The sequence below is a fragment of the Xiphophorus maculatus genome, chromosome 6 (genome assembly GCF_002775205.1).
Source record: "Xiphophorus maculatus strain JP 163 A chromosome 6, X_maculatus-5.0-male, whole genome shotgun sequence".
In the NCBI taxonomy this organism is placed as follows: domain Eukaryota; kingdom Metazoa; phylum Chordata; class Actinopteri; order Cyprinodontiformes; family Poeciliidae; genus Xiphophorus; species Xiphophorus maculatus.
Window position 1 is genome coordinate 23766317 of NC_036448.1, and position 17565 is coordinate 23783881.

At 37.3% G+C, this 17565-nt stretch overlaps 1 protein-coding gene across 1 annotated transcript in view; it reads right to left on the reverse strand.

Annotated features, from left to right (window-relative positions):
* Nucleotides 1–924: 924 nt before the first annotated feature.
* st6galnac3 (ST6 N-acetylgalactosaminide alpha-2,6-sialyltransferase 3) overlaps nucleotides 925–17565 on the reverse strand; it is a 92563-nt gene continuing 75922 nt past the window's right edge. The window contains exons 4-5 of the mRNA XM_005811456.2: nucleotides 9019–9126; nucleotides 925–2537 (exon numbers count right to left, since the gene is read on the reverse strand). Coding sequence (XP_005811513.1) covers nucleotides 2348–2537; nucleotides 9019–9126 — 298 coding nt within the window. The 3' untranslated portion in view covers nucleotides 925–2347. The remainder of the gene's footprint in view (nucleotides 2538–9018; nucleotides 9127–17565) is intronic.

Here is a 17565-nt window from a genome sequence, read left to right on the forward strand (position 1 = left end):
TCTTGGGAATTATCGTGGAAATTCACGCAAGATCAACAAATCCCTGCATTTTTTTGTGCTAATAATTGGGAGTTTATTGCAAATTTTTCTAAAATATTGTCAAACAATTTCTTACTTGTACTAAACAGCTGCCTCAACCTTAATTGATGTCAAATTATAGTCCATGATCTAAACAGCGAGTCATAAATAAGCGCAAATATTTCCAAATTGGTACAACAAACACTTTGATTTTTATTGCAAAAAATCACAAAAGAAATCACGAAATCCTGGAGGGACTGAAAAGATGTTCAATAATATTTAATTTTAAGAAATCGTTGATATTTGAACAGTTTGTGAACAGGTTTTATTAATACATTCTGGCACAACCGGCCATTTAAGAACGAAAGTGAGTTTGACTCCCCTGATTTAGAAAGTTGGATTTGTTTGGGGAAATGTGAATACGTAATCAAACTCTGCAAACTCTGGTCCGCCTAAAAACCTCGGTCTCTATTCGATTAAAGTGAGCTATGGTGCCGTTTGAATACATATGTGAACATTAAGAAGACCGAGACATTAAGAAACGAAGTCCACTTCCTGCTTTTACAGCAGAAAGTGGACTGCGCAGCTGCCATTGTACAGTAAATGCCCTGCGCAGGGCATTCTGGGTAAATACAACCAAAACAAACGCAACAGTCTAACGATAGCGAGAGAAATGACAAAAGAGAAATCCTACAACCACTAAAATCTGACGTCACTCCATTTTTGTTTACATTTCGTGACAAAGGAAGTTGCACTCAGTGTCTTCTTCTGAGGTTTTTGAGTCTTTTACTTCAGTGGTTCTTGGTGTAGCGCTCCCACAGGTGAGGAGGGGAACAGGTTTTTCAATTATTTTGATTGAAACTGATTGTTGAAGTGTGAAAGCGAACCGCAGCAGTTGAAAATGTAACAAATCTGTTGCAATTTTGGTCTCCAATTTGACTGAATCTACCAGACTATCAGGTGTGAAAACACCCTTTGAGTATTTCAGCCTGTAGTTCTTGCAGGTTTGATGATTATGGTTTTAAAAAGCCATAAAAAGCAGTGTACTTGTGTACTGAATTGTGTCACTTTTGGTCCTTATTAGCTAAGCATTATACATTATAATAGTGATTTTGTCCAGCAGCTCTAAAGGCTAACAATGCACATTTTGTTACAAACTTTCAGCCCAGTTTTCACATGTGACTACAGCCGACCTGCAAACCACGACAATCCTGTCCGCTTACGCTGGAGCAGAAGTATCTCACTGTCCTCTGAGTTGCCTAAATTAGAAGTCTTTGACTCTTTTCAGTTGTCATCGCTGGTCCCACAGGCCCCAGCAGAGACCCACTGGTTATTCTTCACCGTCCTGTAACAGATGCGATGAGAAGTTACTGAGCGAGAGTCGAGCGCGCTGCACCCAGAGACAAAAGGGATAAAGTCCACACGGAGATGTGTTACACAAAGAGGCACAAAGCTGGAGGAGAAGATGAGAGAAAGAGAGCAAATGCATCTTCTTCTTTGTCTATACAATGAACTGCAAAGTATATGGCAGGCACAAAATGATAATGGGATACAATTAACTTCAAATGGTTTCACTGCACACATAAATCTTCTCCTCTGTAGGGACACAAACTGCATCCAGAGAGATGGACTCTAATTGCACCTCGCTCTCTGTGCCGTGCTGCTTACATTGTCATTGGCACAGTAAATCAGCAAACCCTCCAGAGACTAAAAACAAAACCACAAGGAAATTTAGCTTCACTGGATTATAGCAAGAAAAAGGAGCCGACATCTTCAGGTTGAAACACAACGATGCTGATTTACATCTTTACCTACAACCTGATTTTTGATCGCTTTGTGAAACAATCTTGTTTGCTGAAGATTCTTTAAACGGATCGATGCAAATTGAAACTGACAAAGCATCTGCCTTCAGCAGATGAAAGCATGAACGAAGCTTGTTACAGGAGGCAAACTCCAAGGGGAAACAGCAGAGAAGCTGATGAGACGTCCAAGCCGACACAAATCGTCCAGTTGGCGTTCTTCCCCCCAAATCCAAAACGAGTTAACACCAGATAATGTCTTTTCCTATCAAGGCGGCATTCTTCGCTGGACTCACAGAGCCGCAAATGTTTGGTTCTGCCAGTGCAGAGCAGGGAGCGTTCCACATTCGTCTGCTGAAAACATACAATCCAAGAAGCCGAAGGTATGAAAGATGCACGTCCACGTTTAGTCTTCAGATTTCACTTAATTCTGAAGAACCAAATGGGAACGAAATAACAGAAATGGGGAGAAATCTGAAAACTGATGTGTGTGTTTGTTTTAGTGTGAATTTTGTCAGGGTCGGCCGGGGTCACGACAGCTGCCACGGAGGGTTGAAGAACTTGATGGAGTGGGTTTTGGCCCACTTGGCGAAAACTGACTTCTCTGTGATGAAGCGGTGTCCGCCGTAGGGGGCGCTCTCGTGCAGATGGTACTCTGCACACTCGTCCCGGCTGCCCGCCTCGTAGTAGTGGTAGGGAACCTGCCTGTAGCCCTCAGTCCTAAAGGGAGGAGGAGAGAAAAGTTATCAGACAAAATCTTTCTCTACTGAAGAGGAAGAGAAGGTCGTTACACATGAATTAGGTGATATAACCTTTTATTTTGAAGGAAGAGTTCATCCAGTCATCAGGTCTGGACACCAAATAGTTGGACGGTTAAGTCTTGCAAAAACATTCACACAACTAAAACTTTTCACATTTCATTTTTTTCTATTTAGTGGTGAGATGTGATTAAAATTTAATTACAAGTTCTGTAATTAAATGCTCCAATTCTAACGTTAACATTGGGGGCGACTGTTAGCTGCTGCAACATGTTTAGCATTGAGATGCTACTTCAGACTAGAATAGCTTCACTGAGAGGCTAACTCTTATTAGCATAACTTTAACACATTTATAGTTTTTCTAGCGTTCCTTTACATTGTTTTTTTTTAAAGAAAAAATTCAACCCCAATGGACCAAAAGACGCAGTTTTGTCATCTATTGCTGTTTTTTCAAACAGTGCTTGTGCGTCACATTTACAGATGTACCAGAAACACAACACGAAGGTTCCTACTCTAGATTTTTGTATTGAAAAAACAAAAATGTGCTTAACTGCTTTAAAATATTGATGTAATTAATTCATCAAAATTAACAGCTTAAAGTTCCAACCTTTAAGTCATTGATAGATCCAAACTAAGTAGAGTTTAACATCTATATGCTGCCATTTTTACAGAATGTGTCTTTGTAAAATAGCTCAAGCTGAGTCAGATTGGATGAAGAACATCAATGAAGATCAGTTTTCAAGTCAAAATATGGTCAATGGGATTTAAAAAAGGACTTTAAATGGGCCAATGCAACATGTATGGTCTTTATAAAAGTTAAAATTAAAATTAAAAATGAGTGAATTTTACATTTAAACAGTTGTGGACTTAATAAAGACATAGTAATTGATGGCAGATGGCTTGAAATTTTGCACAGCTGAACTTTAGCAGGATAAAATTTTGTTCCATAATGAAACTACCAATTAAAATTACGCCTGATTTCAGAGTGAACGCCAGGATTTTGCCTCACTTTGGGCGCTGGCTTCGATGCTTCTGAATGACCCGTTACCGTCTTCAGCTGGGATAAACCGATACGTTCAATCAGCAGCCAAGTGCTCTCTCTGAGCACTTATCCGTTTCCAAACACTTTCCTGCAACAACCGCTCCCAGTTGGTTGTGTGTAACACGCGGCGTGGGGAATCAGGTTCCCCCGTCCTGCAGCACCGGGATGAACTGCAGCTGCATCTGTGAGCGAAGGGTTCATCAGCCAAAATCTTACAAATGCTGTTCAATCCCAACTAGGTTTACACAAAAGCTTTTCAGAGAATAAAACACGGTTAAATCTCAACAGGGTTTCAACCAGCTGTGTTTTTATTTTAACAAGAACTATATGCAAAGGTTTTAGACTACATTTTATTACATTCAAGCAGCTATTCGTTCTTTTGATCATGTAGCGTTCTCTAGTTCCTCAGGTTTTTCTTTTTACTGGACTTTCACTTTCTTTTTCTCTCATTTTCTGTCCAGGATGTGGATAAATGACTTAAGTTTTAGTTATTTACCTAGAAGCAGATTCATTGTTAAACTCGGAGTGACAGGATTTAACCTTCACAAAATTGTATCTATATTTGTTAAAGAAATACTTACTAATTAAGAAAAAATAACATTTAATATGTCTTTATTGTGTTATATTAGTGATTAGTAGAGGTGCATAACATCAGGAAAGCAAAAATACAACAACTATTTAGGACTGGGCAATTTAAAAAAAACAATCATATCACAATACCACAATAAAATTAACACTAGCCAATACTGATATCACGATATGCAATAATTCAGATTGTTTGTTTTGTTTTGATGCTTCTGATTGTTTTAAGAACAGTATAAAACTCATTTATACAGAATGACTTCTCTGTTTTCTGTCTTTATTAGTTTTTTATGTTGTTATTTGTATTTTTAACATTTGTTTCCACAGGTATAGCACTTTGTGTTATTCTGACCTATAAAAGGTGCTGCATAAATAAAACAGACTCACTTACTATCTCTAATGTCCCCTGGTACTATTAAATAAGATTTGAAGATTTTAGAAGGTTAGTTTTGATTTCAAGATTTATTTTCAAAAACTAAACATGCCGACTGTCCTTTAATCGCCCAGCTCAAGGCAATTAAACCGTTTAATATTACAATTACATTCATAATGTTTCATTCACTGAGTGTATTTGCAGATGCTAATTGTTTAAAAAACTGAGTTTTTATGTACAATTTATCCCCAGCAAAACAATACAGTTGAGTTTTTAAGTTAACTCAGAGCTGCAGAAACTCCTGCTGGGATGAAATATGTCACAGGTAAGTGAGTGAAGTAAGACACAATAACAACACTAATGTAGACCATGGCATGTCGATGAAATGTAGTCTGTTAGCTGAAGGGTTTTGAATTTATTGCAGCGTGAGACATACAAAATAACCAGTAGAGTAAATCTGAAAACATGAGCAAATGTCTCACTGCAGAGTAAAGAAAGTTATTGTGTTTTGTCCTAAATTTCCTGTGTATAGCGTTCATTAAAAAGAATATGATCTCAACCACCAATAAGCAACAGCACAACGCAGCGGATCAGGTTCACTGTGTCCTCTGGTGTCTGTTTTTAATGGCGTCTGACAGCTTTATGAGCGGATGACTTGTGTAACAACTGCATTGGGAGGAAGAACGAGACAGAAGAGAAACAGTCGTAACAGCAGCAGCAGCAGCAAGAGAGCGACTGTGGCTTTCTGCCAGTTCCCTGTAACACACAGCTGCTTCTCCTCTGTGTCACACGGCGGGCGCGTCGGGTTTAACAAATAACTTCAGTTTCACCAAAGCTGGAGAAAATATTCAAATCCTACACGAGTGCTGGACAGTGAAGATAGTCACATGATCAGTATAAACAGATGGGATCGCACTCACGAACGCTGAAGCATGCTAAAGGAAACATTAGCTTCACTATCAGCGCGTTAGCGGACGTGTGCCCACCATTGTTGATTAAAAGCCATTGAAAACCTGTATCAACATTGCGGCTGGACAATAAATCAATAACAATATGTATCGCGACAGAATTGTGATCAATATCAATACATAATACAGCTGAAATAATATCCAATAATTTCACTGAACTCCAATCCAGAACAGCACAGCATTCTGGGAAATGTAGAGGAAAGACTTTTACCGTTGAACCTCTCATGGCCAGCTAACCAAAACTGGTGGAATCAACTGACTCACTCACTCTTTGGTAACCTAGCAACTCACTATTTGGTAACCTAGCAACAACCTGTTGGGTAACTTAAGCAGCAGCAGTTAAAGATTTCCTTATAATTGCTTAAAAATAATTTTAAAAAACAACATGGAGTGAAAATTGTTTGGAAAATAAGATAAGTCACTTGAGCAGTTTGGCATAATTTCAGATATTTAAAACAAAAAATAATTAATTATTCGACAAATATGAAATGCTTAAGTTGAGTTTTTCAGCCATATTTTCCCAGCCTTATACGGCACATAAGAAAAGGTCCAAATAAAGAGACAAAATTGTAGTAGCCTGTCATGGTAACACATTTTGCTGGATGATCAACTGTCCAAGAAATAATTTAAATAAACAATAATATTGTTGTTTAGAGGCCATTTTCAAGTAATATAATGACAACAATGACATAAAAATGCAAGAACATATTCTCAAAGATGAATAAACTTTAAATTCTAATGAACATTTGACACTGGAGCTGGAAGACGTTTTAAAAGATTAATAAATAAATAAACAAAACAACAGGAACAACAAATAAAATGAATTATGAAATCTATGTAAACAAAACTGTCCCTCAAAATAAGGGCAAAACACCAGACTGAAGACTTTTGTTGAGATTTTAGTACAATGAGAGACAAACGAGAAAAACAATAAATCATGCAAATGTTGAGCCTGTTTTAATTTATCATGAGATCAATTGATTATGTATTGCTTATTGCTACAGGTCTAAGTACAGGTACATTAAAAATATACTTCAGTATACAAAGTACTTGTACTTTGCTCCATCCTGCCGCTGATTTCACCATCTCTGCAGCTTTAAATCTGAAAACCTGGAATCGCTTCATGCAAACATGGAAGTTGTCAGATCGGAAACTTGGAAAAACACAACATCTGCAGGCATGAATGAGGACAGGGGGGAAATAAATGATGCACATGCAGAGAGGGGGAGAAGTATCCAGTAACTGCCTCGCTAAATCATCAAATCTCCTCTGTGCCGGTTGAATTACGCGCGCCTCTCTGCCATGTGTCTGCGGCTCTTATCTCAGCTCCCACTGCGCACCGGGGAACGCACGGAGGATGAAGAGCTGGATTTCCAGCATGCATTTGGGAAGCGAGTTTGAGGTTCAGGAGAAGGAGGAGGTTCAGGTGGATGATGAGTTCATCGAGAATGCGACGCGTTTAGAGAGAGAGAGAGAGAGTAAGAAAGAGAGCAGCCGAACCCAGAGCGCCGTGTTTGTCATCCCTCCTACGGCCTCGCAGCGCGACGGTAATCACTCAGCCGGGAGTCAGGGAAAAGACGACAGGCGCGTTCACAGGAGAGACGCAAAGCAGAGGGGACAGCAAGAGACATGGCAGGCAGAGACAGACCCAGTAACAACGCAAAAAAAATCCAGTATGGATGCCAGAATGGAAATGTAACCATTAAATCCAACAGCTTGGCTTCGAAATGGACAGTGGTGGGATGTGGCGAGATATTTATTTATTTCAAACAAGTTTTTAAAAACAAGAAAACAAGCAATCAGTAGGACAGAGAAAACATGTGCATACAAAATAACTGAACAAAAATAATTAGCTTACCGCCACTTTTCTGTTTGAAAAAGAGTAGGAAGACATGAACACTTATTTAATTCTACATCTTATCTCAAGTTAAAGAAATATATCACTCACTGACGCACTAATTATCAAAAATGTTCAATTAAAACCATGTTATTGACCTCTAGCGTTGAGTGCATGTGCAAAATGTCCGGATATAAACAATAACATGCAAAGGGTCCATGTTTTGAATGTATTTGTTATTTATTTAATTAGATTTAATCATGGATACTTTCAGCTTTTATATGAAGTATCTGTACTTTTATATGAAGTATCTGTACTTTTATATGAAGTATCTGTACTTTTATATGAAGTATCTGTACTTTTATATGAAGTATCTGTACTTTTATATGAAGTATCTGTACTTTTATATGAAGTATCTGTACTTTCTACTCCACTACAGTTTGCTACACTGCAAAAACATTTGCTCTCATTATCTTAATACACTTGAAATTAGATAAAGCTGACTCAAAAGTAACTTTTCAGCCTGACATAGCAGCTTGCTTTAAGTAAATAACTCCTTACAATTTATGTAAAAGTACTAGTTCACTTAAAACAAGACTTTTTTCCCACATTACAGGTGGAAAAATCTGCTGATGGAGCAAGAGTTTTCTCATCAATATTAAGAAATTATTTACTTAAAATAAGCCAAAATGTTACTGTTGAGTTAGTTTTGACTCATTTCACGTTTACTAAGATATTTCAGTATAATTTGTTTTTGCAGTGTAATGTGTTGTGTTACAAGTTGCATTGAGTTTTTTTATTTGTTTATTTGTTTTACAGTAATCCATGACTTATTTGAGTTAAATGGTTCAAAAGGTTTTGAAAATGGTGTCAGAAAATTAAGATACTGTTCACTATTGACCCTATTTCAATACGAAATATTAAGTATTTTTAATTATAGAGTTCTTTTGTGTCTAAAGATAAGATAAGATAAGATAAGATAAGATAAGATTTAATTGATACAGGGATATTTGTTTGTCCAAGCGTAGCCTGCAACGAAAATTAAAAACAAGTAGATGAATAAATAATTAATAATAAAGAAAACATAACAATAAATAGCAATTAGCAGTGATATCGCTCAGTAAATTGGTAAAAATATATTAATTTAAAACTATAAAAATGTAATTAAGCATGTTGGTTGTGCTTTGCATTAAAAACGTTCACAGGTATAACCACTTCTCTTTCTTATTTTTCTTGCTGGCTTTTAACTCGACTGATGCACAGAACCACAAGTCCGAGTGTAAACTGTAACACAATAAAAACACATTATTTGCATCCTTGTTAATTAAAATGATGTATTAAAGAAAATATTGATATTGTAGACCAATATCATAAGGAATACATTCAGCAAGAACTTTTACTTTCAATACTTTAAGTATTTTACAAGGAAGTTAAGAGAAAATAGTACTTTTACTTGTACTAGTCTATAATTTTGTTTGTTTATTTGTGTTTCTCCACTGCTGGAAATGAAACGGTGTGCAGTTAAAGATGTGGATTTCATTTATCAGTTTTATAAAATCGGATGTTTTTATTTCCATAAGTGCTCAGAGGAAGTAGCAGGTGGCGAGGAGGCAGTGAGGTGTGTCGTCACTGGTGTCTTACTTGCAGTAGGTGTCGTTTATCATGCCGTAGATATGGATCTCTTTGCACATGTCCATGGCCAGGATGAGCGTGAACCAGCCGGTGCTCAGGTAAGATCCGGACTGAATCCTGCAAACGCAGAAAAAAAAAAAAAAAATCTTGGTAATAATAATATGCATCACAATTCAAATATTAATAATTTGCAATTACAGAGTTTCATTAACGCTGTACCAGCGACCTTTGCACCTTTGGCTGATGCATTACAGCTCAACCGAGTCGTTAAATTATTCCAACAAATGCTTCCACTGAGAGCTGGTCCTCAGCTCAAACATAAATTTGAATGTAACGGTAATAGCAGATCAGCAGAAACACCATCCTCTCCTTGAACAGATGCCCAGTTCAATGTGATTTTTTATTTAACACTCAAGTTTTGGAGCTTTTACACTTGACTGGAGATGATAAAAAAAAACTACTGAAAGGCTGAGAAACAACAGGCAGCTCTTCAATTATTCAAGCACCCAGTGGGCAAATCAATACCAACATGTATAATCTTTTCATGAGCCCGAGACTATTAATGTTTGATTTGTGGATGTTCAAAGTTAAGACATGTCAGCTTTGATCATTTTTATCCAGACAACATGGAGTTGGAGTTTTATCTTGGCTGGAGGTTGAGAAGAAAGTCTAAAGCCTGAGTCTGCAGGTCGGACTGGGCAGGGGGCCACGGACTCCCCGAGGCCACTCAGCAAGCCAAAATATACTGAAAGCAGAAATATATGAAGATATATTTAATATTTATTTTACTTAAAAAACACCTGTGGCTCTCTGGACTCTCCAGAGACACAATAGACTGAAAATCTAAGCTATTATTTCATAAAAGAAAGAAATGTCAGAACAAATCTACACCAGATTCCAAAATTCATGACTTTGGTTTGATTGATCTCTATACCAATAAATATATATTCATTTATATAGAGCTCACTGCACTGACCATTCAACCAAATATTGATTTCTGAACTCTTCCTGAGTTAAAACATTATTATTGTTGTTTCTAAATGAATATGAACTTGTTTTTTTTGCATTATTTGAGGTCTGAAAGCTCTGCATCTTTTTAGTTATTTTGACCATTTCTCATTTTCTGCAAATAAATAAACATTTTTTTGCTTGGAACATCAGAGACATGCTGTCAATAGTTCATAGAATAAAATAACAATGTTCATTTTACTCAAACATAAACCAATAAAAAGTAAAATCTGAGAAACTGATCTCTTAATTTTATCTAGAGCTGTATACTGAACTCTATTCAACTGAAAGTTTACATAACAGCCTAGTAAATTAGCGCTTCATAATTTAACTGGAATTAAATATTCTATGATATGTGTCAAACTCAAGGCCCGTGGGCCAAATCTGGCCCGCCACAGCTTTTTATGTGGCCTGCTAGATTCTTGACTAAACTCTTAAAAGTGTTCTTAAATATTATGTTATCGTTCAAATAATGCAATTTTTATCTGTTTACTACCAAATTATATCCATCAGTCCCCCCAGTTCCTTAAGAATTATTGTGAAAATTCACACAAAATCAATGAATCTCTGCAGTTTTTTGCACAAATAATTGGGAGTTTATTGCAGATTTTTCTCAAAAATTGTCAAAAACTTTCTTACTTTTACTAAACAGCTGCCTCAGCCTTAATTGATGTCAGATTATAGTCTATGAGCTATACAGCGAGTATTAAAAAGACTCCCCTGTTCTAGGGGAAACAACTGGACTAAAGTTAGAAAAAGTGTTCAGTGAACACTATTAACTACTAACTTCTCCATGAAAACGACCTCTAACCAGACAAATAACGTACTTCTCTTCCAAGACCTCAAGCCGAGCAGAAGCGTCACTCGGCTTTCACTCTAAATGTTTAAAAACAGTTTGCAAACTCATTAAATGTTCATTAAATGAAGTGAAATCAAATAAGACCACAGGAGAGAGATTTCTACTATGTTTGTTTTACAGTGCTTATAGCTCTGAAAAAGATGGAAGCTCAAAGTAAATAAATTTAGAAATAAACACATTTTGGGGAATAGTAACGATTGTGTCTCCGGTCTCAAGCTGCTCAGTAATGACGTCTCTGCTCTGAACTCCACAGCGCAAATAATGGGAGCAACAGTTCACCTCTGTGCTTTTCATGCCCAAACTGGAGAGGACAAAGACTACATGAAGCTTTTTATTAGTGTATTTATTCCTGTTTCCTATTGAAACTAGTGATTAACATTGGTGTCAAGAAAAGCAAAAGTAAAAGACTGATGCTAACTCTGGAGGAGCTGCAGAGATCCTCAGGTCAGGCAGGATGATGTTAGGAAAACATAATTCAGCTGAATCATAGTGGTGAATATCGCAAGAAAGATAAGATATGACGCATAAGTAAAAATGTTACTGGGTTCAAAGCAACTTGGTTAAAAAGAAACAAATGTCTTTGATTTTTCTCAACAAGGTTTAATTGGAAAAGAGACGCCACTCTGTTGCTGTGAAGTTGCTACTGAAGTTTGCTGTGATTTTTCAACTGCTGTGGTTCATACCTCAGATTTATGTCCGGGTGTTTGAAATGGCTACTGTACATTTTGTAGGAGCCGCAGACATTTTGACTTTTGACTGGAGTCCAAAATTAAAACTCTATGGCGTGCTTTCTGACATGGAAGCTGCAAATTTGGATTTTCACAAAAACAATCAAGTACATCTAACAAAGAAACGCTTACCGTCCCCTGTATTTATTTATTTTTTTAATGAAAAGAGTACCATCCCCCTATTCTGCTACTATTAATCCTCCTTGTGACACTTCTTGGCATTATTCTCACTCACTCTTGGAAACTTTAAACATCGATTTGAGAAGTGCAAAAAGGAAAAAAAAACATTGCAAGAGAGAATAAAGAGACCGCTTAAAATGATCAGTTTCTCTGATTTTACTTTTTATAAGTTTATGTTTGAGTAAAATGAACATTGTTATTTTTTTCTATGAACTACTGACAACATGTTTCCGAAATTCCAAGCAAAGATTTAGTATTTAATTTGCAGAAAATAAGGGAAAAGATGCAGAGCTTTCAGACCTCAAACAATGCAAAGGAAACAAGTTCATATTAATTTAGAAACAACAACACTAATGTTTTAACTCAAGAAGAGTTCAGAAATCAATATTTGGTGGAGTAACCATGAGGGGTTTTTCAATTCTTTCCAGCGCTGCATAAAACACTATTTATTTTTAAACAATTTCTGGTGTGATATGGATAAAAACTGTCTGGAGAAACTCTGTGAATAAATAATGAGGAGCCACTGTGTTAGTCAGAGATACCAATCCAATCCAGAAATGTAAGCAAGAGGAATCAATTTAGAAACCAATCATCTGCTAACTTCCAGCTGCATTATTCAAAATGTTTGGATTTTGAACCCGACAAACTCCTTCAAACACTGACACACACAAACATGCACGCGCTGGAGGTGTAGGGGAGGAGAAATTACAAAAATATATATATATGCAATTTGTCGTAATAAAAGGGTGGAACAGGGTGGAAGGGAAATGGGACATTATCATCGATACGCGGCTCGGCAGCTCTCAGCCGTCTGAGCTGTCAACACATCACCATCACCCTGCATTATTCATTAGCAGTTTGCCACTTCGGCAGCAGACAAACAAGCTAGCACGCAAACACGGGCCGGCACATGCACCACATCCCCGACGGAGAGCTGGATGTTCTGGAATAAATGAAGGGGGAGGGATCTGCTGCACTGATAACTAACATTTCAAAGCTTGACGTCTGCTGGATGCGGAGGCCCAGAGAGAGAACGCCTGATAGCATTCGAGGCCCGAAACAGGCTGCAGTGTTTACCTGTGACGGTTTTAATGGGACAAGTTTGCGGAGAGGCGGCTGTTATTGTGTGGTCAATTTAAAAGATAAGGCAGGCTGTGAAGTCGCTTCGGCAGGCGACAAATAACATCCACAGCCCGGGGACACGGAGAATGCAATTTGCCTGTTTGGTTACAGCAGAAGAATCTCCTTTTACTCAAAGGCGGCAGACAAAATGTGTCATAAGGTCTGACTCGACGGCGCTTTGCTTTTAAGAGAATCCCTTTTAGTCTCCACTGAACCTCTTGTCTTGCAAAATGAAATAAATGGAGCTTGGGCGAAAACAAAGCAGGAAAGAAAGTGCATAAAGAAATTTTCTTTCAATAACCGAGGAGAGGTGAGGTGGGAGTTACTAGAACAGGCAGGATCGAAACAAACAACCCCCTAAATCTGAGCTGCAGCTCGTTGAGCTTTACATCTGGAGAACGAGAAGCTAAGCCGGCGTGGAGAACTGCCCGGGATCCGCCAGACACTCATCTGCCTCCGATTCCACTCAATAACTCGCTCTTGACATTCGCGGCAGGAGGGCTGTCCATTTGTGTGAGATAATCTGCAATGACGGGCGATTCAGCTGAACCGTGCCTCGTGATGGCTCTGCATGCTGCTCCGATACGATCTGTCACCTGTCAGAAACACTCAGAGGCAAATACCTCAGCACCATTGTGGCAAGCTGATCGCTCAGAGAGGACGTCATGCTTACACGGGATTCAGGGAAACAGCTTTTCAGGGAGATTTTTGTTTTCTTGCCCAAAGTTCAGCAAGATGATTGATACACCTTTCATAGATATTCCTCTTCCTTCTCTGGCCTGCAAGCAAACCTCCTGTGGATTTTTCTTTAAGCTTTTACAGGTTTAGACAACGATAACTCAGCTCAGGGGTGTCTAAACTTTTTGTCACAAAAGCCAAAATTGTCGAATCAAAAGTAGTAGTGGTCCAAAAAAAAACAAAAAAAAACACACAAGAAACGTAAAGTCAAGCAAATAAAGTAACAAGATTTTTAAATTTTTCTCAAAATTGATTTTTATTGTGGATCCAAAACTTGAGAGGGATTTTATCAGCGGTGGGCCATTGCAGATATGAAACACAAAAAGGAGTACATTTCCAGCAAAAATCTCAGAAAGATTTTAGAACAAAATTGGAAATCTCGGAGTTTCAAAAGTAAAAATCTTTTGACTTTAGGAATTTTTCTCAGTTTCAAAACTCAAAAATATCCAATGAGTTTTCTTTGCTGGAAATGACTGATGACTGTTTGTGCAATTCAACTCAAAAATGACACAAATTTGTCCCATAAATGGAGAGTTTTAATTCGTAAACCGGATAAAATTATCAGCAAAAAAATTTTCTTACAAAGTATTCACCTTTTTATAACCAAGTTAAACCTTGTTTATCCAGAGACTTTTTACTGAAAAACCAGCTTTTACTCTTTCTTAAAAATGTGAAAAAAGTTTATTGGAAATAATTTTATTCAATTGAGCCCAAAAGAAACTAAAAACTACTTTCTTTTAATACTGCAAAATCTGCTAGAGCATTTCAGATCGAGGAAAAACTCATTGAAGCTTTTTGGAACAAATAAAGAAAATTTTCACCTTTTGAAACTCAGAAATTTCTAAGTGATTTCTAGAAAATCTCTGAGATTAATCAAAAAGATTTTTGGCATCTTCTCCTCCTGTCTACAATGGTCCGAATGCGGCATTGTTAAAATCTCTTTCAAGTTTTGGATCTAGCATAAATATCCATTTATAAAAAAAACAATAAAATAAAAAAACTTTATCTTTATTTATTTACTTTTTTTGGTCTACGTAACGTAATAAAACGTTTGGAGACCTCTGATCTTTATTTGAGTTTATCTCCATTTGGATCAATGATCACTTGGTTAGAAAGGCAAAGAAAATAACCAGTTATCTCTCCAAACTTATTTCTTCATTATGACTTAAGGTCAATATGCAAAAGCACTTCTTTTATTCCTTCCATATCTGGCCCTAAAATACCTTCTATAGATAAATAAAAATTGTTAAGAACATTTTGATCGTATTTCACTGTGATTAAGAATCACGGTCTGATGGTGATATAACCAAGATAAAATGCAGCTTCAGTTACTTAACAGTAAAGTAAGTTTACAGAAATGACTATTTGATTGGAATTTAACTTTTTCTAAGTATGTACAGTATATACTGTATATAAAAGCGTAGTCCCTGGTTTTGCTTTGACGAGAGAAGAGCAAGGTGAGGGCATGTAAAGACAAGAGCTGAATACGTGAGACGCACTTTTCAGAATTTATGATTTATGGAAGGACGTCTCATTAAAACATTTCATGCTTGCCTGAAATGAATTATAAAATAGATAGATTGCATGAAACAGCATAATGGAGATGTGTGGTACGTGATAATTTGGGTTCAACTCAAAGCAAGGACTTTTTCATCAAGCTAAATATACGATACCTTCACTTGAACAAAACTTTGTTATTCTGTCAGAAGATTTTTCACTTTTCCCACAAATTTTTTAAACTTATTTTGTGACTCTACTGTATCACAACCAATCATTTTGGACTTTTTCTTACATTGGACCTTTTGGTTTTCCTGTAATAAGATCACTTTTCAAAAGCATCGACAGAATTGTCGTAAACAAAGACAATGTCATCAGCATACAGCTGGATTTTTAGTCTTTGAATTGGGGAGACATTGAATGTTCTGATTTTTACCAAGTCAGAAAGTTGAACCTGAATGATAACAAAAACAATCACAAATAATAAATAATCTCATGAGTATTTTTTTAATGCTTGTCAAACTCAACTAAAACATGTTTATATTTGAACGGCTGACACATCAGCCTTTATAAAGATCAGCAATCGGCAAGAAAACTGTAATCTGTGCATCCCTATTTTTTTCTTATACTTTTATTACAGATATATTATAGTTACTGGGCTGCATTCAGCCCATTAAGATGTTCCTGTGGAGTCAAATAAATCATCTGGCTTGGAATAGCTGATATCTTATGGGGTCTGCCACTGAATATTTTATTAGAATATGGTTAATACAAAACACATACATACATTTTTTTTCCACAAAATCATTCTTACATAGCAAAATTTCAGTCTGCACAGTTCTGCTTATTAACTGTTCTAGCGCCGCTTGTCTGCTTTAAGTATAATTGCTGCTGATGCGCAATTATACGACTGTTATATGCTGTTAATTATACAACAGCAGTAAAACCAGCTGACCAAACATGCTGGGCTCGGTTGCGGTTGCTAGGAAACAGTGCAGTACCTGACTCGATTTCCAGACACCAAAAATATTAACTTGTTGACAAAAACAGCTGAATGTTTTTCTTAAAAGGAAAAACAAACATTTTGGTGTTTTTAGAAGCAGAGGAGAGAGAAATAGAAGTACAAAAATGTGCACATTTTGAATAATAAGGTCCCCTTAAAAGACTTTTTTATTTCAATCAACCTTTCCAGCAAAGGAGCTTTGTGAGGTCACTAATCCTGCCACGTTCAATATCAGAAAGCAATCCAGACAATAAGAAGGGCCGATAGGAAAAGAGGGATTTATCCATATTCAAGGCCAAGTTGATCTGTTTATTTTGTCTCTGGCTCCTGTTCCTTTGTTTTGTATTTGAAGCTCTATTATAATCTACTTATGATCCACCAACACACACTGTGAATACTTGCAATTTCTTTCCAGGTCTTCAGGTTTTATTGAAAACCCTTTTCAGCTGCGGAGCATTGATCCATGCACATAACAACCTGGTCAAACCATTTCATCCATCCTCTTTCATTCTGAGAGCATGTCAAGCATCTATTTCCCTTCGCATCTTATTTGAGTCTTTCTGTGTTACTTTAAACAAATTCCCATTCAATCACAGCCTTCAGGATGTAAACAATAAGGTCTCTGGTTGTACAAGAACGTTTTCACTGCTTTTTCACTAGACAGGTTCTGATATTTTTCTTCTTCCTCATCAGCATGTGAGCTTTCACTCATGTCAGGACGCTGCCTGATGCAGCCGAGTTTGTTATTAGTTGCTTTCTTCACTCAGCAGTAAACTGTGAGACAGGTTTTTGCCTGTGGGCGGTTCTGCGTAGCAGAACATCACACAACGTCTTCCAGTGTCGAAAACTAAACTGCGATGCGTCCCCTCCCCCGATCCCACCGCACCGGGAACAAATAGTAACAAAAACGGGAGGCTTTTATTGGTGGAACGTTTTTCCTTTAGGAAGACCGCGGAGCAGAGTAATTTATTGTAATGATAAAACGAAGGAGGCAGCTGTGTGGGCTTGCTGAGCCGGTCTTTATTTCTGCCGGGAGGTGACGTGAAGCATGGCGAACGACCTCCACAACCTGCATTATGAAAAGAAAATTTGCTCTTTTTTGAAAAGGCCTGGTTTTGTTTACTTTCATACACAGAGCCATTAATAAGGCAGAGAAAGGAAGCCGGCCCACGGAGGAAAAGCCGTCTGCTGATGAAGGGGAAGCTCAGTCGTTTGTTTGAGGGTGATTTTGTCTTTGACTCCCATGATTCGCTACAGTAAAGTACACTGACTTTCTTTTCATGCATATTAAGCAGGTTAGAGGGTGAATTTGATGTGATGAAAGAATATTTGGAGTGTTTCATACATGCAGATGAAGAACTGGTCAAACGTTTTCCTTCAGCTCCTGTTTCTGTTGTTTTCTGTCCTGCAGCTACTGCAAA